We start from the raw sequence: 27,682 nt of genomic DNA, 5'->3' as shown, positions 1-27,682 counted from the left end.
TTTTTCTTTTGGAGGTTTTTTTTTTTCTTTTTTCTTTTTTCTTTTTCTTTTTTTTTTTTTTTTTTTTCTGAGACAGGGTCTTGCTCTGTTGCCCAGGCTGGAGTACAGTGACATGATCACGGCTCACTGCAGCCTTAATCTTCTGGGTTCAAGCAATCCTCCCACTTCAGCCTCCCTAGTAGCTTGGACCACAGGTGTGCACCACCACACCCGGTTAATTTTTGTATTTTTTTTGTAGAGACGAGGTCTTACTTTGTTGCCCAGGCTGCTCTTTAACTCCTGGCCTCAAGCATCTGCCCGCCTCAGCCTCCCAAAGTGCTAGGATTACAAGCATGAGCCACCGCACCCAGGGAAAACATTTATTATTAATTCATTTTTAAAAATTAATAAACCCGGCCGGCTGAGGTGGCCTGTAATCCCAGCACTTTGGGAGGCTGAGGCAGGCAGATCACTTGAGGTCATGAGATCGAGACCAGCCTGGGCAACATGGCGAAACCCTATCTCTACTAAAAATACAAAAATTAGCTCGGTGTGGTGGTGCGCACCTATAAGCCCAGTTACTCGGGAGGCTAAGGCAGGAGAATCACTTGAACCAAGGAGGTGGAGGTTGCAGTGAGCTGATGTCGTGCCACCACACTGTAGCCTAGGCAACAGAGTAAGACTGTCTCAAAAAAAAAATTAATAAACTCATTACATGTTAACATAAAAAACATGTTACTTAAATTAGTTACATTTTTTTAAAAAGTGAGAAGAGTAGCATCATTTTATAATTATGCAGATCTCTTTAATGTCTGGCTTAATAGAAGACAGCTAGATTCCCATAGCTGCTCCTTTCCTTCCTGCCTCTCTCCTCTTCTCCCTCCCTTCTTCTCCTCCCCTCCCTTCCTTTTCCTTTCCTTTCTTTGTTTAATAAAAGAGATGAGCCAGGCACAGTGGCTCACGCCTGTAACCCCAGCACTTTGGGAGGCCAAGACGGGTGGATCACGAGGTCAGGAGATTGAGACCATCCAGGCCGACACGGTGAAACCCCGTCTCTACTAAAAATCAAAAAAAAAAAAAAATTAGCCGGGCATAGTGGCGGGCGCCTGTAGTCCCAGCTACTCGGGAGGCTGAGGCAGAAGAATGGCGAGAACTCAGGAGGCGGAGCTTGCAGTGAGCCGAGATCGCGCCACTGCACTCCAGCCTGGGCGACTGAGCGAGACTGTGTCTCAAAAAAAAAAAAAAAAAAAAAAAAATAGTTTTGACCTTGCACATCCTCCCACACCAAAGGGTCTTGGGGACCCTCAAAGATCCTGGATCACACTTTAAGGACCACACTTTAATAACCACTGTTCTAGTTTTATTTCTTTGAATTAATGTTTCTCTTTATTATTACTTTTTTTTTTTTTTTTTGAGACACAGTCTTGCTCTATCACCCAGACTAGAGTGCAGTGCACGATCTTGGCTCACTGCAACTTCTGTCTCCTGGATTGAAGTGATTTTCCCACCTTAGCCTCCTGAGTAGCTGGGATTACAGACATGCACCACCATACCTGGCTGGTTTTTGTATTTTTTATAGAGATGGGGCTTCACCATGTTGCTCAGGCTAGTCTTAAACTGAGCTCAAGTAATCTGTCCACTTCGGCCTCCCAAATGATGGGATTGCAGGCATGAGCCACCATGCCCAGCACTAAATGATTAAAAGTAATAATAATAATAATAATAATAATAATAAGCTGAGTGTGGTGGCTCACAGCTATAATCCTAGCACTTGGGACCATTGCTGTAAAAATTTTTTTTTAACTTTTTTTTTTAGAGATAATGTTTTGCCATTAATTCAGCCCCAGCATTCAAGCTGAAACCTCAGACATCATGGAGAAGAAACAAAGCCATCTTCAGTGTGCCCTGCCTAAATTCCTGACCCACAGAATCTGTGAGCATAATAAATAATTGTTTTGGCGGGGCGTGGTGGCTCACGCCTGTAATCCCAGCACTTTGGGATGCCGAGGTGGGTGGATCACCTGAGGTCAGGAGCTCGAGACCAGCCTGGCCAACATAGTGAAACCCCATTTCTACCAAAAATACAAAAAAATTAACCAGGCATGGTGGCACACACCTGTAATCCCAGCTACGTGGGAGGCTGAGGCAGAAGAATTGCTTGAACCCGGGAGGCAGAGGTTGCAGTGAGCCGAGATCATGCCATTGCACTCCAGTCTGCGCAACAAGAGCGAAACTCCGTCTCAGTAAATAAATAAATAAATAAATAATTGTTTTACACAACTGGATTTTTGATAATTTGTTATGCAGCAGTTGATAACTGGAACAAAGGCCCCTTAGCATCCTGTGTGAACATTCTAAAGTACTAATCTAATCAAGACAGGCTTGATTAAAATTCTGCAATGACTCCTCAGGCTAAAGTCAAAGTTGGTGAGCACTACAGGATATTAAAAGAGATCTCAGGGCCAGGCGTCGTGGGTCATGCTGGTAATCCCATCACTTTGGGAGGCTGTGGGCAGATCACCTGAGGTCAGGAGTTCGAGACTAGCCTGGCCAACATGGTGAAACCCTGTCTCTACCAAAAATACAAAAATAAGCCAGCTGTACGTGGGGCACACGCCTGTAATCCCAGCTACTCAGGGGGCTGAGGCAGGAGAATCACTTGAAGCCAGGAAGCGGAGGTTGCAGTGAGCTGAGATTGTACCCCTGCACTCCAGCCTGGGCAACAGAGCAAGACTCTGTCTCAAAAAATAAATAAATAAATAAATAAGAGATTTCAGGCCAGGCACAGTGCCTCACAGCTATAATTCCAGAGCTTTAGGAGGCCAACGTGGGAGAATCACTTGAGGCCAAAAGTTCGAGACCAGCCTGGGCAACATAGCAAGCCCCTATCTCTACAAAAAATTCAAAAATTAGCCAGCATGATGGCTCGCATTTGTAGTCCCAGTTACTCAGGAGGCTGAGTCAGGAGGATCCCTTGAGCCCAGGCGTTCAAGGCTGCAGTAAGTTATGATTATGCCACTGCACATCAGTGTGGGCAACAGAGTGAGAATCTGTCTCCAAAAATAAAATAGGTGGGGCGTGGTGGCTCATGCCTGTAATCCCAGCACTTTGGGAGGCTGAGGAGGGCAAATCACTTGAGGTCAGGAGTTCAAGACCAGTCTGGCCAACATGGTGAAACCGTGTCTTTACTAAAAATACAAAAAAAGTAGCCGGGCGAGGCAGTATGCGCCTGTAATCCCAGCTACTTGGGAAGCTGAGGCAGGGGAATTGCTTGAACCAGGGAGGTGGAGGCTGCAGTGAGCTGAGATCGCACCACTGTATTCTAGCCTGGGCAACTGAGCAAGACTCTGTCTCAAAAAAATAAAATAGGCCAGGCACAGTGCTCACGCCTGTAATCCCAGCACTTTGGGAGGCTGAGGAGGGCAGATCGCTTGAGGTCAGAAGTTTGAGACAGCCTGGCCAACATGGGGAAACCCTGTCTCTACTAAAAGGGTGTGGTGGCACACGCCTGTAATCCCAGCTACTAGGGAGGCTGTGGCAGGAGAATTACTTGAACCCCGGAGGCAGAGGTTGCAGTGAGCCAAGATTGCACCACTACACTCCAGCCTGGGCGACAAAGTGAGATTCCCTCTAAAAATAAAATAAAAAATAAAATAAATAAAGAGATCTCATAATCACCTTGTTTTTTGGGGTTTTTTTGTTTGTTTGTTTTTGAGACGGAGTCTCACTTTGTTGCCCAGGCTGGAGAGTGCAGCGGTGCAGCCTTGGCTCACCGCAACCTCTGCCTCCCAGGTTCCAGCAATTCTCCTGCCTCAGCCTCCCAAGTAACTGGGACTACAGGCATGTGCCGCCATGCCCAGCTAATTTTTTTTTTTAGTAGTAGTAGAGATGGGGTTTCACCATGTTGGCCAGGTTGGTCTCGAACTCCTGACCTCAGGTGATTCGCCTGCCTTGGCCTCCCAAAGTGCTGGGATTACAGGCGTGAGCCCCCGCGCCCGGCCAATCACCTGGCCTTCTTCCCTTCAGGTTAGGAACTAGACAGCTTTGGGATTCAGGCTGATGGGTGGAAAAAATCCCAAACTAGAATCACCTGAGGTCAGGAGTTCAAGACCAGCCTGGCCAACGTGGTGAAACCTCGTCTCTACTAAAAATATAAAATTGGCCAGGCATGGTGGTGCATGCCTGTAGTCCCAGCTACTTGGGAGTCTGAAGCAGAAGAACTGCTTGAACCCGGGAGGCCGAGGTTGCAGTGAGCCGAGATCGCACCACTGCACTCCAGCCTAGGCATCAAAGTGAGACTCTGTCTCAAAAAAAAAAAAAGGAGAAAAAAAAAAGCCCCTGCATTTCCAGGTTTCAAGTAGAAGTCACAACCTTGGCCTGGAAAGGTGGCTCACACCTGTAATCCCAACACTTTAAGAGGCCGAGGCCAGAGTATTGCTTGAGCCCAGGAGTTCCAGACCAGCCTGGGCAACATAGTAAGACCCCTATCCCTACAAAAAAAAAATTCTAAAAATGAGGCAGGAGGATCACCTGAGCCTGAGACGTTGAGGCTGCAATGAGCTGTGATAGTGCCACTGCATACCTCCCTGGGCAACAGCAGTGAGACCTTGTCTTTAAAAAAAAAAAAAAAAAAAAAAAAAAAAATTTGCCCTGGGCATGGTTGCTCATGCCTGTAATCCCAGCACTTTCGGAGGCTGAGGCAGTGGATCACTTGAGGCCAGGAGTTCGTGACCAGACTGGTCAACATGGCAAAACCCTGTCTCTACAAACAAAACACAAAAACTAGTTGGGTGCGGCCAGACACGGTGGTTCACAACTGTAATCCCAGCACTTTGGGAGGCCGAGGCGGGCAAATCTCCTGAGGTCAGGAGTTCGAGACCAGCCTGGCCAACATGGTAAAACCCCTACTCTACTAAAAAAAAAAAAAAAAAAAAAAAAGCATACAAAAAGTTAGCCGGTGTGGTGGTGGGCACCTGCAATCCCAGTTACTCGGGAGGCTGAGACAGGAGAATTGCTTGAACTCAGGAGGCAGAGTTTGCAGTGAGCCCTGATTGCTCCACTACACTCCAGCCTGGGCGTCACAACAAGACTCTGTCTCAAAAACAATAAAATTTAAATTAAAAAAAATAAAAGGGCCGGGCGCGGTGGCTCACGCCTGTAATCCCAGCACTTTGGAAGGCCGAGGCGGGCGGATCACAAGGTCAGGAGATCGAGACCATGGTGAAACCCCGTCTCTACTAAAAATAGAAAAAATTAGCCGGGCACAGTGGCGGGCGCCTGTAGTCCCAGCTACTCGGGAGGCTGAGGCCGGAGAATGGCGTGAACCCGGGAGGCGGAGCTTGCAGTGAGCCGAGATTGCGCCACTGCACTCCAGCCTGGGCGACAGAGCGAGACTCCGTCTCAAAAAAAAAAAATAATAATAAAAAATAAAAAATAAAAAATAAAAATAAATAAATAAATAAAAGGAGGCTGGGTGTGGTGGCTCATGCCTGTAATCCCAGCACTTTGAGAGGCTGAGGTAGGTGGATCACAAGGTCAGGAGTTCAACACCAGCCTGGCCAAGATGGTGAAACCCCGTCTCTACTTAAAAAAAAAAAAAAAAAAAAAAAAAAAAGCAGCCAGACATGGTGGTGGGCGCCTGTAATCCCAGCTACTTGGGAGGCTGAAGCAGGGAATTGCTTGAACCTGGGAGGCAGAAGTTGCAGTCAGCCAAGATCGCGCCACTGCACTCCAGCCTGGCAACAAAGAGAGACTCTGTCTCAAAAAAAAAAAAAAAAAAAAAAAAAAAGTTGCAACCTTGGGCTAAACTGACCTACAGATATGTTGTTTAAAAACATGAGTTAAGCCAGGCGCAGTGTCTCACACCTGTAATCCCAGCAATGTGGGAGGCCGAGGCGGGTGGATCACAAGGTCAGGCGTTTGACACCAGCCTGGCCAACATGTTGAAACCCCGCCTCTACTAAAAAAACAAAAATTAGCTGGGCGTGGTGGCGGGCACCCGTAATCTCAGCTACTTGGGAGGCTGAAGCAGGAGAATCACTTGAACCTGGGAGGCGGAGGTTACAGTGAGCTGAGATCACACCATTGCACTCCAACCTAGGCGACAGGGCGAGACTTTATCTCAAAAAAAACCAAACAACAACAACAAAAAAAAACATGAGTTACTTGATGTGGTAGATTATCTGCAGAGATGGCTGTCAACAGTTCCTCCCATTCCTGTATATACATGTCAGGCCTTTCACCAAGAGGTGCAGTTTATTTCCTTATCCCTTGAATCTGGTCTAGACACGTATCTTGGTTTGACCAATGGAATGTAGAGGACGTGATAATGTGTGACATCTAGGTCTAGGCCTTATAAGGCCTCACAGCTCCCATTTTCAGTTTTGGCATCAAGCCACTCAAGAAGGCAGCTTAGGCTAGAGTCCATGAATAGAGAGGCCCAGCCAGCACCCCCATCCTTCCAGACACCCCAGCAGAGGCACCAGACATATGAATGAGGCCATCTTGAGTGTTCTGACCTCTGTCAAGCTCCCAGCTGAAGGAAGCCATGTGAGTGACCACAGCCAGCATTAAGTAGAGCAGAAGAACTAACTGCCCAGCTGAACCCAGACAAAACAAAGTGTTTAGAAATAATACATCATTGGCTGGACACGGTGGGTCACGCCTGTAACCTCTGACCTTTGGGAGGCTGAGGTGGGCGGATCACTTGAGCCCAGGAGTTCAAGACCAGTCTGGGCAACATAGTGAGACCCCATCTCTTTTTTTTTTTTTTGAGATGGACTCTTGCTGTGTTGCCCAGGCTACACTGATCTCAGCTCACTGCAACCTCCGCCTCCTGGGTTCAAGCAATTCTCCTGCCTCAGCCTCCCGAGTAGCTGGGATTACAGGTGCCCATCACCATGCCTGGCTAATTTTGTGTTTTTAATAGAGATGGAGTTTCAGTATGTTGGCCGGGCTGGTCTGGAACTCCTAACCTTAGGAGATCCACTAGCCTCGGCCTTCCAAAGTGCTAGGATTATAGGCGTGAGCCACTGAACCCAGCCCATCTCTATTTTTTAACAAAATTATAATAGTAAAAAAGAAAAAAAATACATCGGGTCGGGCGCGGTGGCTCAAGCCTGTAATCCCAGCACTTTGGGAGGCCGAGACGGGCGGATCACGAGGTCAGGAAATCGAGACCATCCTGGCTAACATGGTGAAACCCCATCTCTACTAAAAATTACAAAAAACGAGCCGGGTGAGGTGGCGGGCGCCTGTACAGGAGAATGGCGTAAACCCGGGAGGCGGAGCTTGTAGTGAGCCAAGAGCCGGTCACTGCACTCCAGCCTGGGAGACACAGCGAGACTCCGTCTCAAAAAAAAAAAAAAAAAAAAAAAAAAAAAAAAATTGCTATTTTAGCCACTAAATAAGGTGATTTGTGGTTTGTTTGTTTTTTTGTTTTGTTTTGTTTTTTGTTTTTTTTTGAGAACAAAAAAAAATGAGTTATTTGATGTGGTAGATTGTCTGCAGAGATGGCTGTCAACAGTTCCTCCCATTCCTATATATACATGTCAGGCCTTGTTTTTGTTTTTTTTTTGAGAATTGCTTGAACCCAGGAGGCGGAGAGGTTGCAGTAAGCCAAGGTCGTGCCACTACACTCCAGCCTGGGCAGCAGAGTGAGACTCTGTCTAAAAAAAAAAAATTAAAAAATTAAAAATAAAAACCTGAAACTGTCACATAAAAACATGAGTTTTGAAAACAAAAAAAAGGGCTTGTTTTTTGAAAACACTGGAACGGTGTACCTCACTTGGACTTCAGGGCAGAATCGTAAATGTGTGCCCACAACCCCAGTGAAGGAAGATCTGTGGTTACAAGAAGACAACCACTTCATCGGAGGGCAGAGTTCTGCCTGCTCCCGTGACTTCTCCCAGGGCAGGTATGATGAGAGCTGGTGACATCCAATCACAACTCTATTATCTCTCCCAAGGCAGCTTCACCAGGCAGGTCATTCATCAGCAGGTACACATAATTTCTGGGCAGAGAGAAGTAGAGAGTTCTCCCAGGAATTTTGCAAACAAAATGTGTTCTTTTTCCTTGTTGAAATGTATAAAATTTATCTTCTGGGAGAATACATACAGGGTGCTTTGTGATTTACTTCAGAGTAGATGGCAGGCACACTTGATTTACTTCATTGTTGGTTCAAGAGAAGGAAGACAATTATCTGGTAGTAATTACCCTCGTGGCCATAAAGAGAATTTGACCAAATGTCTCCTGGAATTGAGAGGAACCCCAATTCATCCAGCTTGATCTTGGGACTCTGTTCCAGGCTGGCAGGCTGGGGGATGGAGGTGTCAAGGGTAGCATGTGAAAAATGCTGTTTCTGCTCTCACGATCATGGGGAGGTGGGAAAGGAACAACTGTCATGAAGAGAGGTGACCCAGGAAAAAGGGAACAATTTCCTGGCTTCTTCCCAGTACTCCAGACCCTAGGGGCCTCTACAGCAATGAAATTACATTGTTTGTCATGAGCCTGACTCAACCGGATGTGAAGGAAGAAGGGTTATATGTATGTAGCATTCAGAAAAGCTGATATATCCAACTCTCATTGAAATGAAGCAGAAAATGTTCAGTCACACACAATCAAAACAAAACCACTGGGCCTGCAGTCCTGCCTGTCAATGAACAGCTGAGGCCCAACAGTGCTGGCTGCCACATGGAAGTCAACATCCCCCTTCTGTCTCCCCATGTTTTTTTACCCCATTCCTGCACCACCGGTTTCCCTATAAGCTTTAATGCTCAGAAGCTGAGTCTATAGACAAGGGATTTAGCCTATCTCTGAAACCCGGGGTGACAACTCCATGGAAGTACTGGGGTATAACCTAAGACAGTCATTTTTTTGTTTTTCGTTTTTCGGTTTTTTGTTTTGTTTTGGTTTGTTTGTGCTCTGTCTCACTCTGTCACCCAGGCTGGAGTGCAGTGGCCCAATCTCGGCTCACTGCAAACTCCGCCTCCCAGGTTTAAGCGATTCTCCTGCCTCAGCCTCCTGAGTAGCGGGGATTACAGGTGTGTGCCATCATGCCCGGCTAATTTTTATATTTTTAGTAGAGATGGAGTTTCACCCTGTTGGCCAGACTGGTCTCAAACTTCTGACCTCAAGCTATCTGCCCGCCTTGGCCTCCCGAAGTGCTGGGATTACAGACACGACCCATCACGCCCGGCCTAACCTGAGCCAATTCTAAGAGTACTATTGTCATTGTTTCCATTTCACAGGGAAAGAAACCGAGGCACAGAGACGTTCCATAGCTTGATCAAGGGCACAGCTAGTAAGTGGCAGAGCTGGGATTCCAACACAGGCAGTGGAGCTCTAGAGTCCAAACTCATAACCACCCCATTAGCTGCCTCTGGGTATCAGATGGGCAAGCATTTTCTGAGTTGTAAACAAAAACCTCAGTCGGGTGAGGTGGCTCACACCTGTAATGCCAGCACTTTGGGAGGCTGAGGCAGGCAGATGATGAGGTCAAGAGATGGAGACCATCCTGGTCAACATGGTGAAACCCCATCTCTACTAAAAATACAAAAATTAGCTGGGCATGGTGGCACGTGCCCGTAGTCCCCGCTACTGGGGAGGCTGAGGCAGGAGAATCACTTGAACCCAGGAGATGGAGGTTGCAGTGAGCCAAGATCACGCCACTGCACTCCAGCCTAGTGACAGAGCGAGACTCCATCTCAAAAACAAACAAACAAACAAACTTCAGTGCACCCTGAAGGGCATATATTTCCAGGGAAGCCGACCCAACCAAGCACCCTATCTCTGCCCCAGGTCAGTGCTGGAGAAGGACCAGCCCTGATGCCTTCCACACCAGGCAAATGCAAAGCAGAACTCGCCCTGGAGTGCTGTGCCCTTCATTATGGACAGCCAGGGAGGTCCTGATGATAGCTGGTGGCTTTCTGCCTTGCCTCCCCTTCCTCCTACAATGGTCTAGTGCCATGATTAAGAGCAGACACTGGAGCCAGACCATCTGTCTCTGGATCTGGCTCTACTTTACACATGAAGTGGGTAGCAGCTACCTCATAGTGCTTGTGGTATGTGATGAGTTTGTACATGTAAAGTGCTTAGTATAGTGTCTGGCACACAGTACATGCCAACTAAATGTCAGCTGTAATTGATAATGATTCCTCACTTTATCAGCTCTGTATCTTCCTCCCATGCCGAGGTTCTCAAGCATCCTGATTATTTTGTTTTGATCAATTCCCGTTTTGGAGGGACTTTATCTTCAGAGGACAAAACTGATCCTAAGGAGGGAAGCAATAATGGAGGATTTCGGGCATCACAGCAGGCTCGTGGAAAGTCTTTCAGGAATAGGAGCTCTCCTGGGAACACTGATGTTGCCGAGGTGAGTGGGTGTTTGCTGCACTTGCCTCTAGAGTCTGGAAGGAAGATGGGGTAACCAGTGGCAGCATCCCAGTCTTGGGGAGAATGAGAAGCAGGTCCCATGGATGCTTTTGCCTCTCCTCTCCTTTCCGCTTCCACAGACACGTCCCCTCATTCATTCTAGGCCCCCCTCTCCCACTCAGGACTCGGGTGACTTGGCCTATCTGCTAGGAGAGTAATTGAATTTCATGCAAGATTAATGGTTATTGTCCTCAAATGGCATCACTCACTGGATCTGCACTGCAAACCCCTGTTCCCCATCTGTGGGGCCAGAGCCAGCACAAGAGGAAGACTGGCCTGAAGGCAAGGGGCATGGCCAGTGGTAAGGCTCCTGTCCTGACTGGCTCAAGGAGAAAAGCAATACCTAGAACTGAGCCATGGTGAGGAGGTTGGACTGGGGCTGAGATAGAGAGCTGAGAAGGAGAGCTGGAATCAGAGCACTACCCCAGGGCCTGGGACTCAGTCTGATAGAAGAGATGCCTGGCCTGGGCAGAGGCTCTTGTATGGCAGAGCCTTCTCCCTGTGTCCCAGACCACATTCACTTCCAGGCATCATCATCCAGCACTATTACATTTACAAAGAGCTCTGATACCCATAATCCCACTCAATCCTCAGGAGAGCATGTGGGGTGGTAACTGCTCTTATGTCTGTGAAAACAGTCTCAGAAAAGTTGTCAATCCTGCATTCACTGAAACATTTATTAGGTGCTTGCTGTATGCCAGGAAATAAATCTAGCTCGCCTGATTCAAGGCCAGTGTTCTTTCCACGTATTTGCTTCAATATGTTGATTCCTTCTTCCCTCTCCTCCTAAATTTGCCTCCCAAACACTCCCCTTCTGTTGTGATTTTGAAATGCCTACAGTTCTTTGATACCCTTCCCTTCAGAAAATGGAGTCTAAAACCCCTCCCTTTGAATGTAGGCTGGGCTGCCTTCCAATAGAATAAACTGGAAATGATGGCGTGCAACTTCAGAGGAGGCTGGCCCATAACAGGCACTGCAGCTTCCTGCTTCTTTTCTCTGTCCCTCTCTCTCTTTGTCTCTCTCTGATCACCTGCTCTAGGGGAAGCCAGCTGCCAGGTCATGATCAGACCAGAGGAGAAACAGAGGTCTCTGACCAACAGACATGTGAAATAAGTTTGGGAGTAGATCCTCCATGTCCAGCTGACATCTTGACTGCAGCCTCATGACAGACCCTGAGCTAGCTGAGACCTCTTTAAGCTGTTCTTGGATTTCTGACCCTCAGAAATTGTGTGATCTCACAATCATAAATGATTGTTTTTGGGTTTTATTGTTTGTTTGTTTTGAGACAGTGTCTCACTCTGTTACCCAGGTTGGAATGCAGTGGTGCAATCACAGCTTACTGCAGTCTCAACTTCCTGGTCTCTAGCAATCCTCCAGCCTCAGCCTCCCAAAGTGTTGGGATTACAGGTGTGAGCCACTGCACCTGGCCAAATGTTTGCTGTTTTAAGTTGCTAAGCTGTGGGGTAATTTTTATGCAGAACAGATCACCAACACATCTTTCCCACTGTGGAAACACCCTCATCTCCCAAAGCTAACCCCTTTGGGCAGTGTGAGTCATTTAAAAGTTTATTTTTCTCTTATATTCAGCTGAGATAGTAAAGGGAGTCAGAATTCTCGTTTCAAACATCTGTGGTTGCTGCTTTCTAGCTGTGGTACATAGAGCAACTGAGACCTCTCTGGGTCTCAGTTTCACATCTGTCAAACAATGATGATGCCTTCCTGGAAAGGAAGACTGTAGAGATTGAACACATCTGACCCAATGCTGGGCACTCGGTGGGTGCCTGCTAAATCTGAGTTCCCTCTGGCCCTGCTAACTTTCTGATTCCTGACTCTACTCGAAAGCTTCCAAGTCCCTGCCCAAAGAGGCTGGGACTAGGATCACAGTTTTAAGAGCACCTCGCTGGGCGCGGTGGCTCATGCCTGTAATCCCAGCACTTTGGGAGGCCGAGACAGGCGGATCACGACGTCAGGAGATCGAGACCATCCTGGCTAACACAGTGAAACCCCATCTCTACTAAAAATACAAAAATTAGCCAGGCGTGGTGGCCGGCACCTGTAGTCCCAGCTACTCGGGAGGCTGAGGCAGGAGAATGGGTGAACCTGGGAGGCGGAGCTTGCAGTGAGTGGAGATCCTGCCACTGCACTCCAGCCTGGGCACCAGAGCCAGACTCCATCACCAAAAAAAAAAAAAAAAAAAAAAAGAGCTCCTCATCCTCCTCCTGCAACAGGAGACAGAGGAGGGGGCTGTACCAGGGATCCCCCTTCAGTGTGAACATGAGAGATTTGTCCACAGGAAGTAGGGTGTGCTGCTGGAAAGGTCCCAGGGAACCTTAACAGAGATGTATTGGCTAGGCTTGGGCTCTAGTCTAGCTACACCAACACCTCCTCCCAGGGTGAAAGGAGTCTAGTTTGCCACTCACCAGGTCACTGTGAGTGAAAACAGCTATTATTTCTGAGGCTTTCCCAATTTCTTTTCCTTTTCACCAGTTTTCTTTCCCCAATCCCTTTAAATTTTTTTAAAATTTATTTTAATCACAAATAATATATGAAAAATAGTAACAGCTAACATTCCCCAAGAACTTAGCAGCCAAGGTTCCAAGATGGCTGTCTCATAATCACTCTGTGAGGTAGATTACTATAATTAGCCCCATTTTACAGATGACAAAGCCAAGGCAAATGGGTTAAGTAAATTGTCCCAGGTCACACAGAGGCAGAAAGAAGCTAATAGAAAATGAAGCTTCAGGGTCAGTAGCTCATTTATACAAGCTGCTCCAAGACTCTGTATTTAACTTTGTATTCATATTTAATAGTTCTTTTCTTAAAGAAGGTAATGAAAACTTAATGCGGTAACAAGAGGTCAGTGTGCTGTTTTCTTGCAGATATTTTAAAAATACATTTACATCTATAAACACACACGGAAATAAATGCTCCCCTACTGTGTGTATGGCTGGCACCCAGCTCCTTTAACACAACATCTTGACTGATTCCACTTTTCTAACCATTGTGTGGTGTGCACCACTGATGCTCTACTTTATTTACCAGCCTTTCTGAAGTTGAGCCCTCTGCTCCCCTCCTCTGACTCTGGCCGCTCACTGGGGTTCCCACCCTCTTCACAGCTTTTTCTCCCTTCGCCATGTCCCCTACGCTGTTTCCCCCCTCATACAGCCCCTTTGCCTGTGTCCTCACTACTTCATGCCCCAATTCCTTCCTGCCCTTCCTGCCTCCCGCGTTTCTCCTCTCTCCTGGCCACCCGCCCCGTCCTTCACCGCCCACCCTGTTTCCCCCGCTCGCTGCCCGCTCTCTCCCACTTCAGCTTCCTCCGGGCCTGCTACATTACCCTAATTCACAGCACTCCATCCTTCCGCCCTCACTCTCCTCATCTCCCGCCCCCACCCTCCGCGCCCCTCCGCGGCCAGGAGGGAGCGCACAGCCGGCGGGCTGCGACGCGCGCTGACAGTGTAATGAATGGCTTCAGCTGTAATTAGCGACCCCGCGGCTAATCACGATGTACATTTACATTTTAAGTGCTGCAGAGGGAGCGGGGGAAGAGGAGGGGACCGGCAGGAGGGGATGCGGGCCTTTTCGGCGTTCTCCCTTCACCGACTGTGGAGAGCAGTGAATGCGAGTGTTCTACAGCAGTTTAGGAGGGTGGGGGCGGTGGGGTCATAGAGGGCCAACCTGGCCGGACGCAGAACCGCCCTGTCCTCGCCCTACACAAACCCGAAGCTCCCAGGACTCTTCCTCCAAATGACAGAACTCCGCCTAATCCCTTCCAAGTGATCTTGCTGCCCAAGCTTGCATAGCCCCGGGGACGGAGAGCTCGCTTCTTCCACAACCAGCCCGTTCCAACGTTACTTCCAGCCTTTCGGGGACTTTTTCTCAGGGCCTGACCTTACACAGCCCTCGGCTCTCCACGCCCCGCTACGCGCTGCGGACAGTCTTTGTATCTTCCCAAGGCTGCTGTGCCTCTAGCCCCCACCGCTGTGTGGGGCCCACGGAGACTGGAGCGAGACCGAAGTCCTGGTTCGGAGCATACCCCGAGGGTTCCTGATTCCACCAGGAGACGGGGTCAGCCATTCACACACTGGGGTGCCAAGGTCCAGGCGCCGCAGCCACTCCCAAGAAGTGGTAAGGGGGTAAACCCCGGTTCTGAACAGCAGGGACTGAGAGCTGCTGCTGATGCCCAGGAGGTGAGAACAGCGGGAGGAGACAGAATATAGTCTGGCAGCCTCATCTCCAACTGAGGCCCAGCAATCCCAGGCACCGTCATGCCCCCAGCACTTTTCCGGTTGCCTGCCAGCCCCAGCTTTCTGTGTCCCTCCCCGCCACGCCCCGTCACAGTCCCCTGGCTGGGACCAGATCTGCCGACCTCCCTCAGTCCTGACTGCGTGGGGCCGGTGGAAGGAGGACAGGCGAGGCCCGAGGGCAGTTTTAGGGAGGGTAGGGCCCCTTCTCAGACTCCCTCCCTTCCATCAGTAGTCCTGACAGCCCCAATCTCATCTTTCTTTAATGCTTCTCTCACCCGGCAGGAGACCCCGGGCCTCTCCTTCGGTCCCGAGGAGTTTCCGAAGAGAGGCATCCAGTAGCTCTATAATGCCCCCAGGGCTTCAACTCCCCATCTTCCTCCCTTCTTTCTCTCTTTTATTTTTTTAAAGTCTTTCTTTTTCATTTTTGTGGGTACATAATAGGTGTCTATATTTAGAGGGTACATGAGATGTTTTGATACAGGCATGCAATGCATAATAATCACATCATGGAGAATGGGCTTTCCCTCCCTTCTCTTTCTTTTTTATTTAATTAATTAATTTTTTTTTTTTTGAGACATAGTTTTACTCTGTCACCCTGGGTGAAGTGCAGTGGCATGATCTCGGCTCACTGCAGCCTTCAGCTCCCGGGTTCAAGCGCTTCTCCTGCCTCAGCTTCCTGAGCAGCTGGGATTACAGGCGCGCGCCACCACACCCAGCTGATTTTTGTATGTTTAATGGAGACGGGTTTTCACCATGTTGGCCAGGCTGGTCTCGAACTCCTGACCTCAAGTAATCCGCCCGCCTCGGCCTCTCAAAGTGCTGAGATTACAGGTGTGAGACACCGAGCCCGGCCCCTCCCTTCTCTTTCTTAAAACCTGCGTTCACCCAGCCTCCGTTCGAAAAAAGACCCACTGGATCTCAAGGGGCCAAGGTTGCCTGATCGAATTTCGCCTGGGAGGAAAGGGGCGGCCACGTTGGCATGGCATCGTGCCTGGCTCACCCTAAAGCGCGCAGCCCTAAGGGTGGGCTCTCGGGCATAGGTGGAGCGAGCCTACCGCCTTTTCAGAAGAGGTCTCGCCCGCTTCCTCACGCGCCTCGGGGAACAGCTTGGCCCAAAGCCTCACTCCTCACGTCCCAGGGGTGGACGGGGGTCCGGGAGCCTCGAGCTCTAGACAGGCGTGGCGAGGCTGAAGCCTGGGTCTCCCGCGCCCCGCGAGGACCACGCCGCGACGTAGTCGCCCGAGGGGAGGCGCGGAGTGGAGCCGCAGCCAGCTCCTCCCGCACTCTGCTGACCGCGCACTAGCTGTCCTTGAGGCAAGAATACTTGGGAGCGGAAAAAAGGTGGGGGTGTTCCCCAGCGGGGAGAGGAGGGGCGAGGCCCCAGCAAGCCTCTCGGAAATCTCTCCCTGGGAGGGGACGAGGGGCGGCCTTCAACTGCAACGGGGAAGTGCTAGGATACCGGGTTTGAATTGGTGTTTGCACCGCAAGCGCAGCTTTTATTTAGGCTGCCGGTTTGTGAGGGTTGGCTCGGAGAGCGCTGATGGCGATTGTCGTGGAACTTCACCTTCACCTGCCCATGCGCCCCGCAGCGCGCCCGCTCCCACGCCCGCGTAGCTGAGGACCCGGACTTGCCACGAAAGGCTGGTGAGGCTGGGGCCCGGGCTGGCCGGGCCGGGTCAGGGGAGGGGCCTGGCGGCAGGGGCGGGGCCTCAGCTAAAGGCGCGGAGCACCGGGCGCCGAGAGCGCGGAGTAGAGCGGCGCCCGCTCGAGAGAAGTGGGGCCGAGATCGCGCCGTCCCAACCCGCCCGCCGGCGTCCGAGCTGCTTCCGCGCCCTTACCCCTGCGGGCCCTTGCAGGGCGAGACCGGCGGCCATGCAGCCCCGGGGTTGAGGCCGCCCCATGGCAAAGCCGGCGGTCCCGGCGACGACGGCGCATGGAGAACTTCCGTAAGGTGCGCTCCGAAGAGGCGCCAGCGGGGGGCGGGGCCGAGGGGGGCGGCCCGGGCTCTGGCCCCTTCGCAGACCTGGCGCCGGGCGCGGTGCACATGCGGGTCAAGGAAGGCAGCAAGATCCGGAACCTGATGGCCTTCGCCACCGCCAGCATGGCGCAGCCAGCCACGCGCGCCATCGTCTTCAGCGGCTGCGGCCGGGCCACCACCAAAACCGTCACGTGCGCCGAGATCCTCAAGCGCCGCCTGGCGGGCCTGCACCAGGTCACGCGGCTGCGCTACCGGAGCGTGCGCGAGGTGTGGCAGAGCCTCCCGCCTGGGCCCACGCAGGGTCAGACGCCTGGCGAGCCGGTCGCTAGTCTCAGCGTACTTAAGAACGTGCCCAGCCTCGCCATCCTACTTTCCAAGGACGCGCTGGATCCGCGACAGCCCGGCTACCAGCCCCCGAACCCCGATCCTGGTCCGTCGTCCCCGCCAGCCGCGCCAACGTCCAAGAGGAGCCTAGGGGAACCCGCAGCTGGAGAAGGCTCCGCGAAGCGATCGCAACCCGAGCCAGGGGCTGCGGACGAGGATCGGACGGCCTAAAACTCCGGACTGTGGGCGGGATCTTCCGCCAGCGCCTCCACCCTCAAATGCACCTCCAGCCTTTCACTCCTCGGTCCTCCGGAACCCACAACCTGGACACAGCTCCTCAAGGCAGGTAGCATGGACCTTAAGGCGACAAGAGAGGGGCCCCAGAAGTGGCAGGAGAGGATCCCCGACGACCTTAGGAAAACTTCGTGCGATGATTGCTGCTTATGCCCGTGTTGCCTGAAGACACGGAACTTCACCTTCACCTTTTCTGGGACCTTCTTTGGGGGAGAATGGTGGACAGTGGGATTCTGGAAACTTGATTGGGACCCCCAAGGGTTAAAGCCACCCAGCATTCACGAAGGGCACCTGGAGTGCGGAAGCCGAGAAGAGTTATTGGAATCACCCCCACCGTTGACAGAGAAGGCAGGGGGTGAGACTTGACTGCTTGAGGGTAGGAGAGTCTGAGATGTGGGGGTCCTATTCCACTCCCCGCCCTGGGACAGTTTTCCTTTCTAGTTTTCCTTCCCCTGCTTCAGAGGAGCATCTCTGAGGGTTCTAGCTCTTTTAACACCCCTTTTCCCCCTGCTGGCCCAGAGGGAGACCCAGGACTGAACTCTCCAGGCCTCCTCCCCCAGCCCTGCAACTGGAGTCTTGCTTCCAATAAAACAAGCACAAAAATGGCTCTGTCCCCAAATTTTTTTCTAACCACCCGCCTGTGCAGAGACAGCTCTGGCCTGGCCCTTTGTGTCTCCCCTCCCCTCCAGCCTTGCGTCCTGATCCTTTGGAGCCTTCAGGGTCAGGCATAGAGACTGGACAGCTTCAAAATGGTGCAAGGCACTTCCCAGTCCCTGGCTTTTTCCTCTCTCCTCCCCCACTCTGCCCTCCCGGGCTGGCCCTGGCCTCAGGGGCTGTGGCCCATGGGGGGCCCATGCTCCCCTGTACATCACCACTAAGGGAAAGGGAGTGGCACATTGCTTTTCTGGGAGGGAAAGGAAGGAGTGGAAGGAGAGCATGGATGAACTCTCCTGGAGGTCACTGCAAAGGGTGGCAGACCCTGCTGAGGTCCCTGAACCTGCAGCCTCCAGACAATAAACTGAACCTTACCCAGAAGGCTGGCACAAAGCCCCCAGCTCCGTGAGTAGGATCTCCCCTTCGCTGCCCTCTCTCTGAGAAAGGACAGCACACCCTTGGGAAAAGGGGAGGAGAGAGACTGAGCGCAAATCCACTGCTGGAAATTACTATTCAGCAGAGAAGCTGGGACTTGGGCTGTGAATCACTGCAGGCCTCCTGATAAGCTGCTGCCTCCAGCCCTGCACAGCTGTCTGTTGAGAGATAACAGCCTCATAAGCTTCTCTGCCCAACTCTAAGCCAGCTGGGGGGTGGGGGTGGTGCTGTGTGCTGGAAGAGCTCTGGTGAGTTGGGGGTGGGATACAGCCCCAGGATCTCAGAAGTAGATCTCATCCCATGCAACTCAGCAGCACCCCTGGAAAGGGGGAGATGCGGAAGAATGTATTTATAAGTCATTTTGCTGGCAGAACCCTGAAATAAATCCTGCTGGTGACAAGAGATACGTTCTATGGCTGACTGGAGGGGCTCTTTAGGGAGGTTTCCCTCTCCTGCAGTTATCTCTGCTTGAGCTTTGAATCAGTGAGCTTTGTCATCCAGACTTTTTCCCTCGTTGCTCTCCCCAAATTCCTGCTCTTGATGAGTCCCTGGAGAGGGCCAAGGGGTTTGGTTGTGCTTGTCTGACCCTCTCAGGGGTGGCCCAGGAAGCATGGAAAGAATGTAAACTGTCCTGACAAGATGCCCTAGCTTCTCCTGGACTTCAGCATCTAAAGGCAGTGATAAAACTTGGACAAGGTCCTGCATGGTAGAAGCTTAAGGGAGACTGGTCTTGGTTCTAAAAAGGGGCCAACTTTCCAAGACCACTAGTGACTGATTGCTGGGTTACCAGGACTATGAAAGCAGTGCCTGAGGCCGGGCGTGGTGGTTCATGCCTGTAATCCTGTAATCCCAGCACTTTGGGAGGCCAAGGCGGGTGAATCATGAGGTCAGGAGTTTGAGACCAACCTGGCCAACATGGTGAAACCCCATCTCTACTCTAAATACAAAAAATTAGCCAGGCGTGGTGGTGGACACCTAATCCCAGCTATTCAGGAGGCTGAGGCAGGAGAATCACTTGAACCGGGGGGTGGAGGTTGCAGTGAGCCGAGATGGCCCCACTGCACTCCAGCCTGGGCGACAGTGCAAGACTCCGTCTCAAAAAAAAAAAGAAAGCAGGGCCTGCTAGTCTTGTTACGGAGATAAGGCTGCAATGGATTTCTTTTTTTATTTTTGTTTTTTGTTGAGACAGAGTCTCACTCTGTCCCGCGGGCTGGAGTGCAGTAGCTCAATCTCTGCTCACTATAAGCTCTGCCTCCCGGGTTCAAGTGATTCTCCTGCCTCAGCCTCCCGAGTAGCTGGGATTACAGGCATGCACCACCACACTCAGCTAATTTTTGTATTTTTAGTAGAGACGGGGTCTCACCATGTTGGCCAGGCTGGTCTCAAACACCTGACCTCTGGTGATCCACCCACCTAGTGCTGGGATTACAGGTGTGAGCCACCATGCCCAGCCTTTTTATTTATTTATTTATTTATTTATTTAATTTTTTTTTTATTTTTTGAGAAGGAATCTCGCTCTGTCACCAGGCTGGAGTGCAGTGGTGCAATCTCAGCTCTCCTGGGTTTAAGCGATTCTCCTGCTTCAGCCTCCGGAGTAGCTGGAATTACAGGTGTGGACTACCATGCCCGGCTAATTTTTTTATTAGTAGAGATGGGGATTCACCATGTTGGCCAGGCTGGTCTCGAACTCCTGAACTCAGGTGATCCACCCGCCTCAGCCTCCCAACGTGCTGGGATTACAAGCGTGAGTCACTGCACCCGACCTCTTTTTATTTTTTCATTTTATTTTGAGACAGTCTCACTCTGTCGCCCAGGCTGGAGTACAGTGGCACAATCTTGGCTCACTGCCAACTCTGCCTCCCAGGTTCAAGTAATCCTCCTGCCTTAGCCTCCTGAGTAGCTGGGATTACAGGTGTGGGCAACCATGAGCAGCTAATTTTTGTATTTTTATTAGAGACGGGGTTTCACCATGTTGGCCAGGCTGGTCTTGAACTTCTGGCCTCAAGTGATCCACCTGCCTCAGCCTCCCAAAGTGCTGGGATTACAGGGGTGAGCCACCACCCCCAGCCTGCAGTGTATTTCTCTTGATGAGATGGAAAAGTTCCCTTCCAGCCCAGAAACCTATCCTGGGGGATAGAGAAGAGAGGAACATGTTTATCCAGCATCAAAGCATTAATCTTCCCCCAAGCAGGTAACGAAACACTTTCTTTTCTGCACCCCCGTGACACCCCAGCAAGTTTGGTTCCGAAGCTTTCAGTAGGTGCGCTGTAGGTCCGAAGCTTTGGTTCCGAAAGTAGGTGCGCTGACTCACCAATGGGACCCAGCATGTATGAGCACCCCATCTCTGCCCTGCTGATTTCTGGCCCCACTGACCTACGAGCAGGCTCCAAAAGAAGGTGACAGATGTTCCTCTACCAGCTCCAAACCACCAAGGCTGAAGTGGGAACCTCAGAAGTCCTGGGATAAAGGGAGGGGCGGCTAGGGGAGCACCTCAGAGACAAGGCCCACTTCAAGAGCCAACTAGTGGCAGAGTGGGAGAGCCCCTCTTGTGAGACCCCATTTTTCCAATAGTGGTCTCTACCCAGGAACTTCCGGGACCCAGCCTGGTGCTTGCCTTGGCCCTGCCTTAGGACACTTCCAGACTAGGAGTGGCAGTGAAGTCTCACACCTAGAAAACTGTTAGTTCACAAAAATAAAATCCATTTGGAAACATAAAAGTATATAATGCAAGGCCCAGAGCTCGTGGTCAGATGGGTGGTGGACTTCCACTTGGGCCTTCATTCATTCAGCAAGCGTTCATTGTTGTACCAGGACCCAGTCTAGGAATGGGGTGGGGCTGGGTACAGAATCACAGCATAATCAGACATTGTACCTCAAAGAGGGCCCAGCCTTGGCCAGGCGTGGTGACTCACGCCTGCAATCCCAGCACTTTGGGAGGCAGAGACGGGGGGATCACCTGAGGTCAGGAGCTCAAGACCGGCCTGACCAATATGGTGAATACGAAATTAGCCGGGCATGGTGGCGGGCGCCTGTGATCCCAGCTACTTAGGAGGCTGAGGCAGGAGAATTGCTCGAACCCAGGAGGTGGAGGTTGCAGTGAGCTGAGATGCACCATTGCACTCCAGCCTGGGTGACAGGGTGAGACTCCATCTCAAAAAAAAAAAAAAAGGGCCTAGTCTAATGGAGAGAAAGACAAATAAGAAGTTACAGCACAGTGTGATGATAGAAGATGGGAGCTCTGAGAAGGGGCACATACCTTGCCCAGAGGTGCTGATGGAGCTGGTTCTCCAAGGATCAGGAGTTAGCCAGCTGACCAAGACTGGACAGGGAGCTCCAGGCAGAGAATAGCGGGTGCATATGATGCTGAGGCTTCCACAGGTGTCTGATGGATAGAAGAGATGGCAGAGGGTAGCATGTAGAGATGCAGGTAAACTAGAGTGGTAGGTGGGAGCCAGGTCACAGGGAAGTGAGGAAGCCACTGGGAGCCAGGGAGTGCTCTGAGCCCAGGTCTGATTGGTGTTTGAGAAGGATCCTTCTGACACCTTTGTAGGTGGGAATGGATCAGAAGGGGTCTGATTAGACCCTAGAGACAATGCAGGGATAAGAGATGAGACAGCGGCAATGTGGAGGGAGATGGGAGCAGATGTGAGAGCTACCCAGGCTAGGTAGGATTTCGCTGCCATTACAGCCAGTAAATGGGAGGGATTCTCCTTGAGCATTAACCCTGCCTGGTCAGGACTTGGTCTGCCTTTCTGGCACCCCAGGGGACATGCTATGTCAGGACCAAACAATGGAGTGATTCTTTTTTGTGGGAGGTGGGGATCTGCAGCTTCAAATTGGTAAATCTCTAAGAGCTGTTGTCCATTGCCATGAATATGCCAGAGTGTATTCACTGCACTGTTAGGGGCATACCTGGGCCAGACATACACTGCCCCCCGCCCACCCCTTGCCCTTCATCTCCCAAGCTGATTATTCAGTTTTGGTCATTGCTATGCCCACACTGACCACTAGGCGATGCTCTAGTCCCTCTATTTCACTGAGATGTTGAAACACTCGCAGGTTTGAAACACAAGAGAATGGTAGAAAGGCAAAGGAAAGGAAGGAAGGGAAGGAGAATGAAGGAAGGGAAGGAGAATGAAGGAAGGGAGGAAAATGCAGCTGCAGGAGGGTCTCCTCGAAGGCATCAATTTCCTTCCTTTCAGAGCACAGATACTAGTTCGTAAGTGTGCCCTCATTAGTCCTACCTTTTGGCTATTAGTCACCCTACTAACCCATGAGCCCATAATTGACTGGATCCTGCCTGCCTTGCTCCTTGCCCAGCTCCTGGCACATGAGAAGCTCTTAAAGAGTTGTTGATTGAATGGACTTGCTGCTGGTCAGGCACAGTGGGTCATGCCTGTAATCCCAGCATTTTGGGAGGCCAAGGTAGGCACTCTGATCACTTGAGCCCAGCCCAGGAGTTCAAGTCTAGCCCTGGCAAAATAGTGAGACACCATCTCTACAAAAAAAAAAAAAAAAATTAGCTGGGTGTGGTGGTGTGTGCCTGCAGTTCAGTTACTCAGGAGACTGAGGTGGGAGGATTGCTTGAGTCTGGGAGGTCCAGTCTGCAATGAGCCATGATTACTCCACTGTTTCAAACAAGCAAAAGACTTTCTGGACGGGCGCGGTGGCTCAAGCCTGTAATCCCAGCACTTTGGGAGGCCAAGACGGGCGGATCACGAGGTCAGGAGATTGAGACCATCCTGGCTAACACAGTGAAACCCCGTCTCTACTAAAAAAATACAAAAAACTAGCCGGGCGAGGTGGTGGGCGCCTGTAGTCCCAGCTACTCGGGAGGCTGAGGCAGGAGAATGGCGTAAACCTGGGAGGCGGAGCTTGCAGTGAGCTGAGATCCGGCCACTGCACTCCAGCCTGGGCGACAGAGTAAAGACTCCGTCTCAAAAAAAAAAAAAAAAAAAAAGACTTTCTGAGCCAGGTTTCTGAACTGTTCTCATGTCACATCACAATTCTTAACCATCCAGCCAATGACAAAGCAGCAGTTGCTCACTGCAACTTCCGCCTCCTGGGTTCAAGTCATTCTCCTGCCTCAGCCTCTTGAGTAGCTGGGATGCGTTACCATGCATGCGTTACCACGCCTGGCCAATTTTTGTATTTTTGAAGAGATGGGGTTTCATCCTGTTGGCCAGGCTGGTCTCGAATTCCTGACCTCAGGTGGTCCACCTGCCTCGGCCTCCCAAAGGGCTGGGATTACAGGTGTGAGCCACCGCACCTGGCCCCCTCTGGGTTTTAAGCCACCCAGCCTGTAGTACTTCATTATGGCAGCTAGGACTCTAATCCAACAAGTGTTCTCACAGCCTTCAGTGGGAATAGGGAAGACGAATGTGGGGTGGTTGCCAAGGCCCCTGTTATCAGAATTTCCAGCCCTGCACAGTGGGAAGGTCTCTGCTTTGCAGTCTTGTGCCAACAAATGTTATGTCTGATGTTGTATGCAAGAGATCATAGGCTTTGGAGGAAGTCAGTATGACTGAGGCTTTGGGCAAGTTAATTCTTCTCTGAGCCTCAGTTTTCTTGTTTGCAAAATAAACCAGATTACTGTGGCGATCAGGGAGATAATACTACCAGGACTCTTAACCTTGGCTCATTGTCAGAATCGCTTTGGACACTTGTTAAAAATACAGATTACTATCACTTCTCCACCTTTTGGCTAAAATCAAGTTTAAAAATACAGATTACTGGGCGAGCTTGGTGGCTCATACCTGTAATCCCAGCACTTTGGGAGGCCAAGGTGGGTGGATCACTTGAGGTCAGGAGTTCAACCTGGCCAACATGGCGAAAACCCACCATCACTAAAAATACAAAAATTAGCTGGGGCTTGGTGGTGTGGGCCTGTAACCCCAGCTACTCGGGAGGCTGAGGTGGGAGGATTGCTCGAACCCGGGAAGTGAAGGGTACAGTAGGCTGAGATTGCGCCACTGCACTCCAGTCTAGGTGACAGAACAAGACCATGTCAAAAAAAAAAAAAAAAAAAAAAAAAAAAAGCCAGCACAATGGCTCACGCCTATAATGCCAACACTTTGGGAGGCCAAGGCAGGCAGATCACCTGAGGTCAGGAGTTTGAGAGCAGCCTGGCTAACATGACAAAACCCCATCTCTACTAAAAATACAAAAAAAAAAAATTAGCTGGGCATGGTGGCCAGTGCCTGTAGTCCCAACTACTTGGGAGGCTGAGACAGGAGAATCACTTGAACCCGGGAGGCAGAGGTTGCAATGATCTGAGATCATGCCACTGCACTCCAGCCTGGGTGACAGAACTATACTCCGTCTCAAAAACACAAAAACAAGCCAGGCACGGTGGCTTACGCCTATAATCCCAGAACTTTGGGAGGCCAAAGTGGGCAGATCACTTGAGGTCAGGAGTTAGAGACCAACCTGGCCAACATGGCGAAACCCTGACTCTACTAAAAATAAAAATTAGCCGGGTGTGGAGGCAACCGCCTGTAGTCCCAGCTACTTGGGAGGTTGAGGCAGGAGAATCATTTGAACCTGGGAGGTGGAGGTTGCAGTGAGCAGAGATTGTGCCACCCCACTCCAGCCTGGGCAACAGAGGGAAACTCCATCTCAAAAACAAAACAAAACAACAACAAAAAAACAAAATGAAACAACAACAACAACAACAAAAAACAGATTACCTGGGCTAAACTCTAAACCAACAGGATCAGACTCTCCCAGGAGGGACCTGGGAATATACATTGTAATAAGATCTTCAGCTGATTTTGATGGTTCATCAAAATTATCTCTGAGATGTTATGTAGCCACATTTATAGTGGTAAGATAGGCACAAAATTAAATCCCCTTCTCTTACTTTTCACCTTCAGTGATGGTTTGAACAATGTTTCTGGAGAGAAACACTGTTAAAGAACTGCCACAGGCCGGGCGCGGTGGCTCAAGCCTGTAATCCCAGCACTTTGGGAGGCCGAGACGGGTGGATCACGAGGTCAAGAGATTGAGACCATCCTGGCTAACACGGTGAAACCCTGTCTCTACTAAAAAATACAAAAAACTAGCCGGGCGAGGTGGCGGGCGCCTGTAGTCCCAGCTACTCGGGAGGCTGAGGCAGGAGAATGGCGTGAACCTGGGAGGCGGAGCTTGCAGTGAGCTGAGATCCGGCCACTGCACTCCAGCCTGGACGACAGAGCAAGACTCTGTCTCAAAAAAAAAAAAAAAAAAAGAACTGCCACAGCCTGGGGTGGTGGCGCAACCTGTAGTCCCAGCTACTGGGGAGACTGAGGCAGGAGGATCGCTTGAGTCCAGGAGTTTAACACCAGCCTGGGCAAAATAGCCAGACCCAGTGTCTTAAAAAATAAAAAGCAAAACAAAACAAAACTGCTAGGAGCTGCCCACTAGAGGTGGTGCTGGGAAATAGAGCCTCTAGCTCTGGGCTCAGGTAGCTGGAAGGGAAAGGAGGGAGAACATTTTAGGAGAGCAATTAGTGGACTGCAAGCATAAAGCTACCCCACCCGGAGCCCTGGTTCTCAATGGGGATGAAGGAGGAAGGCTCAGCTCAAACAGCTACAAAGACGCATCTTGCTTTGTTAAGTGTATATATATATATACATATATATATATACTTAACAAATTCTGATAACGGGCCTTGGCAAACACCCCACATTCATCTTCCCTATTCCCACTGAAGGCTACGAGAACACCTATTGTATTAGAGTCCTAGCTGCCATAACAAAGTACCACAGGACGGGTGGCTTAAAACCCAGAGGGGGCCTGGCGCAGTGGCTAATGCCTGTAATCCCAGCACTTTGGGAGGCCAAGACAGGCGGATCACGAGGTCAGGAGATCAAGACCATCCTGGCTAACACAGTGAAACCCCATCTCTACTAAAAATACAAAAAAGTAGCTGGGCGTGGTGGCAGGAGCCTGTAGTCCCAGCTACTCAGGAGACTGAGGCAGGAGAATGGCATGAACCCGGGAGGCGGAGGTTGCAGTAAGCCGAGATCGCGCCACTGCACTCCAGCTTGGGTGACAGAGTGAGACTCCATCGCAAAAAAAAAAAAAAAAAAAACAGGGCATTAGAATATAGGATACAGACACGTGTTCACATAGAGGAAAGACGATGTGAAAACAGGAAGAAGATGACCATTTATAAGCCACTCACAAGAAACAACTAGGCTGGATGTGGTCCATAATCCCAGCACTTTGGGAGACTGAGGTGGGAGGATTGCTTGACCCCAGAAGTTCAAGGTCGGCCTAGACAACATAGAGAAACACCGTCTCTACTAAAAATACAAAATTAGCTGGTCATGGTGGCAGGTGCCTGTAATCCCAGCTACTTGGGAGGCTGAGCCAGGAGAATCGCTTGAACCCGGGAGGCGGAGGTTGCAGTGAGCCGAGGTTGAGCCATTGCACTCCAGCCTGGGGAAGAAGGGTGAAACTCCATCTCAAAAAAAAAAAAAAAAAAGAATGATTTGTTCATCAAGGGAGTGGGTTCACTCCCTCTTGCATTCTCTTTGCCATTCCACCATGTGATGCCTTCTGCCATGGGATGATGCAGCAAGAAGGCTCTCACAAGATGCCATTGATATTGGACTTCTCAGCCTCCAGAAATATGAGCCAATAAATTTCTGTTCATTATAAATTACCTGTACAAAAATTTGCTGGGCAAGGTGACACATGCCTGTGGTCCTAGCTACTCAGGAGGCTGAGATGGGAGCATTGCTTGAGCACAGGAGGTCAAGGCTGCAGTGAGCCAAGATCATACCACTGCACTCCAGCCTGGGTGATCCTGTCTCAAAAAATAAATAAATAAATAAATTACCCAGTCTCAGGCATTCTGTTATAGTAGCACAAAACAGACTAAAATATCCCCATCTCACAACTTGCCCTGCCCCGCTACAATTTTACAACAAGAAAATGCTCTTTTAGAGAGCAACAGTAAGCATTTATTGAGCCGTTACTGTGTACCAGCCAGGACATAGTGTTTTATGTACATTTTCTGAAGTGATCTTCCCAACAATCTATTAACCTACTAGGTAGGTTCCATTATTATCCCATGTTTCATTTGTTATGTTTTTTGTTTTTTTGGAGACGCAGTCTTGCTCTGTCGCCCAGGCTGGAGTGCAGTGGTGCCATCTCGGCTCACTGCAACCTCTGCCTCCAGGTTTCAAGCGATTCTCCTGTCTCAGTCTCCCAAGTAGCTAGAACTACAGGCACGTGCCACCACGCCTGGCGAATTTTTTTTTTTTTTTTTTTTTGAGACAGAGTTTCACTCTTGTTGCTCAGGCTAGAGTACAATGACGCAATCTTGGCTCACCGCAACCTCCACCTCTCG

The 27,682-nt window shown here is 50.5% G+C and overlaps 7 protein-coding genes across 8 annotated transcripts in view; 5 read left to right on the top strand and 2 right to left on the bottom strand.

Moving 5' to 3' along the window:
- The window catches only part of CSK (C-terminal Src kinase), a 278,351-nt gene that overhangs the window by 79,653 nt on the left and 171,016 nt on the right, over positions 1-27,682 (bottom strand). The gene's annotated exons all lie outside the window — the stretch shown is intronic.
- Positions 1-27,682, bottom strand: part of SCAMP5 (secretory carrier membrane protein 5) — a 201,334-nt gene that overhangs the window by 49,941 nt on the left and 123,711 nt on the right. The window lies entirely within an intron of this gene.
- The window catches only part of ULK3 (unc-51 like kinase 3), a 297,486-nt gene that overhangs the window by 153,977 nt on the left and 115,827 nt on the right, over positions 1-27,682 (top strand). The gene's annotated exons all lie outside the window — the stretch shown is intronic.
- SCAMP2 (secretory carrier membrane protein 2) overlaps positions 1-27,682 on the top strand; it is a 427,899-nt gene that overhangs the window by 292,266 nt on the left and 107,951 nt on the right. The gene's annotated exons all lie outside the window — the stretch shown is intronic.
- The window catches only part of FAM219B (family with sequence similarity 219 member B), a 128,456-nt gene that overhangs the window by 53,315 nt on the left and 47,459 nt on the right, over positions 1-27,682 (top strand). The gene's annotated exons all lie outside the window — the stretch shown is intronic.
- LOC126960028 (cytochrome c oxidase subunit 5A, mitochondrial) overlaps positions 1-27,682 on the top strand; it is a 254,695-nt gene that overhangs the window by 200,694 nt on the left and 26,319 nt on the right. The gene's annotated exons all lie outside the window — the stretch shown is intronic.
- RPP25 (ribonuclease P and MRP subunit p25) lies at positions 15,721-17,856 on the top strand. Its single transcript, XM_050799910.1, has one exon. The coding sequence runs from the start codon at positions 16,591-16,593 to the stop codon at positions 17,188-17,190; it is 600 nt and encodes a 199-aa protein (XP_050655867.1). The 5' UTR covers positions 15,721-16,590; the 3' UTR covers positions 17,191-17,856.

The sequence above is a fragment of the Macaca thibetana genome, chromosome 7, assembly GCF_024542745.1.
Source record: "Macaca thibetana thibetana isolate TM-01 chromosome 7, ASM2454274v1, whole genome shotgun sequence".
NCBI classification, from domain to species: domain Eukaryota; kingdom Metazoa; phylum Chordata; class Mammalia; order Primates; family Cercopithecidae; genus Macaca; species Macaca thibetana.
The sequence above is the reverse complement of the archived record's forward strand: the minus strand, read 5'-3'. Positions and strand labels throughout refer to the sequence as shown.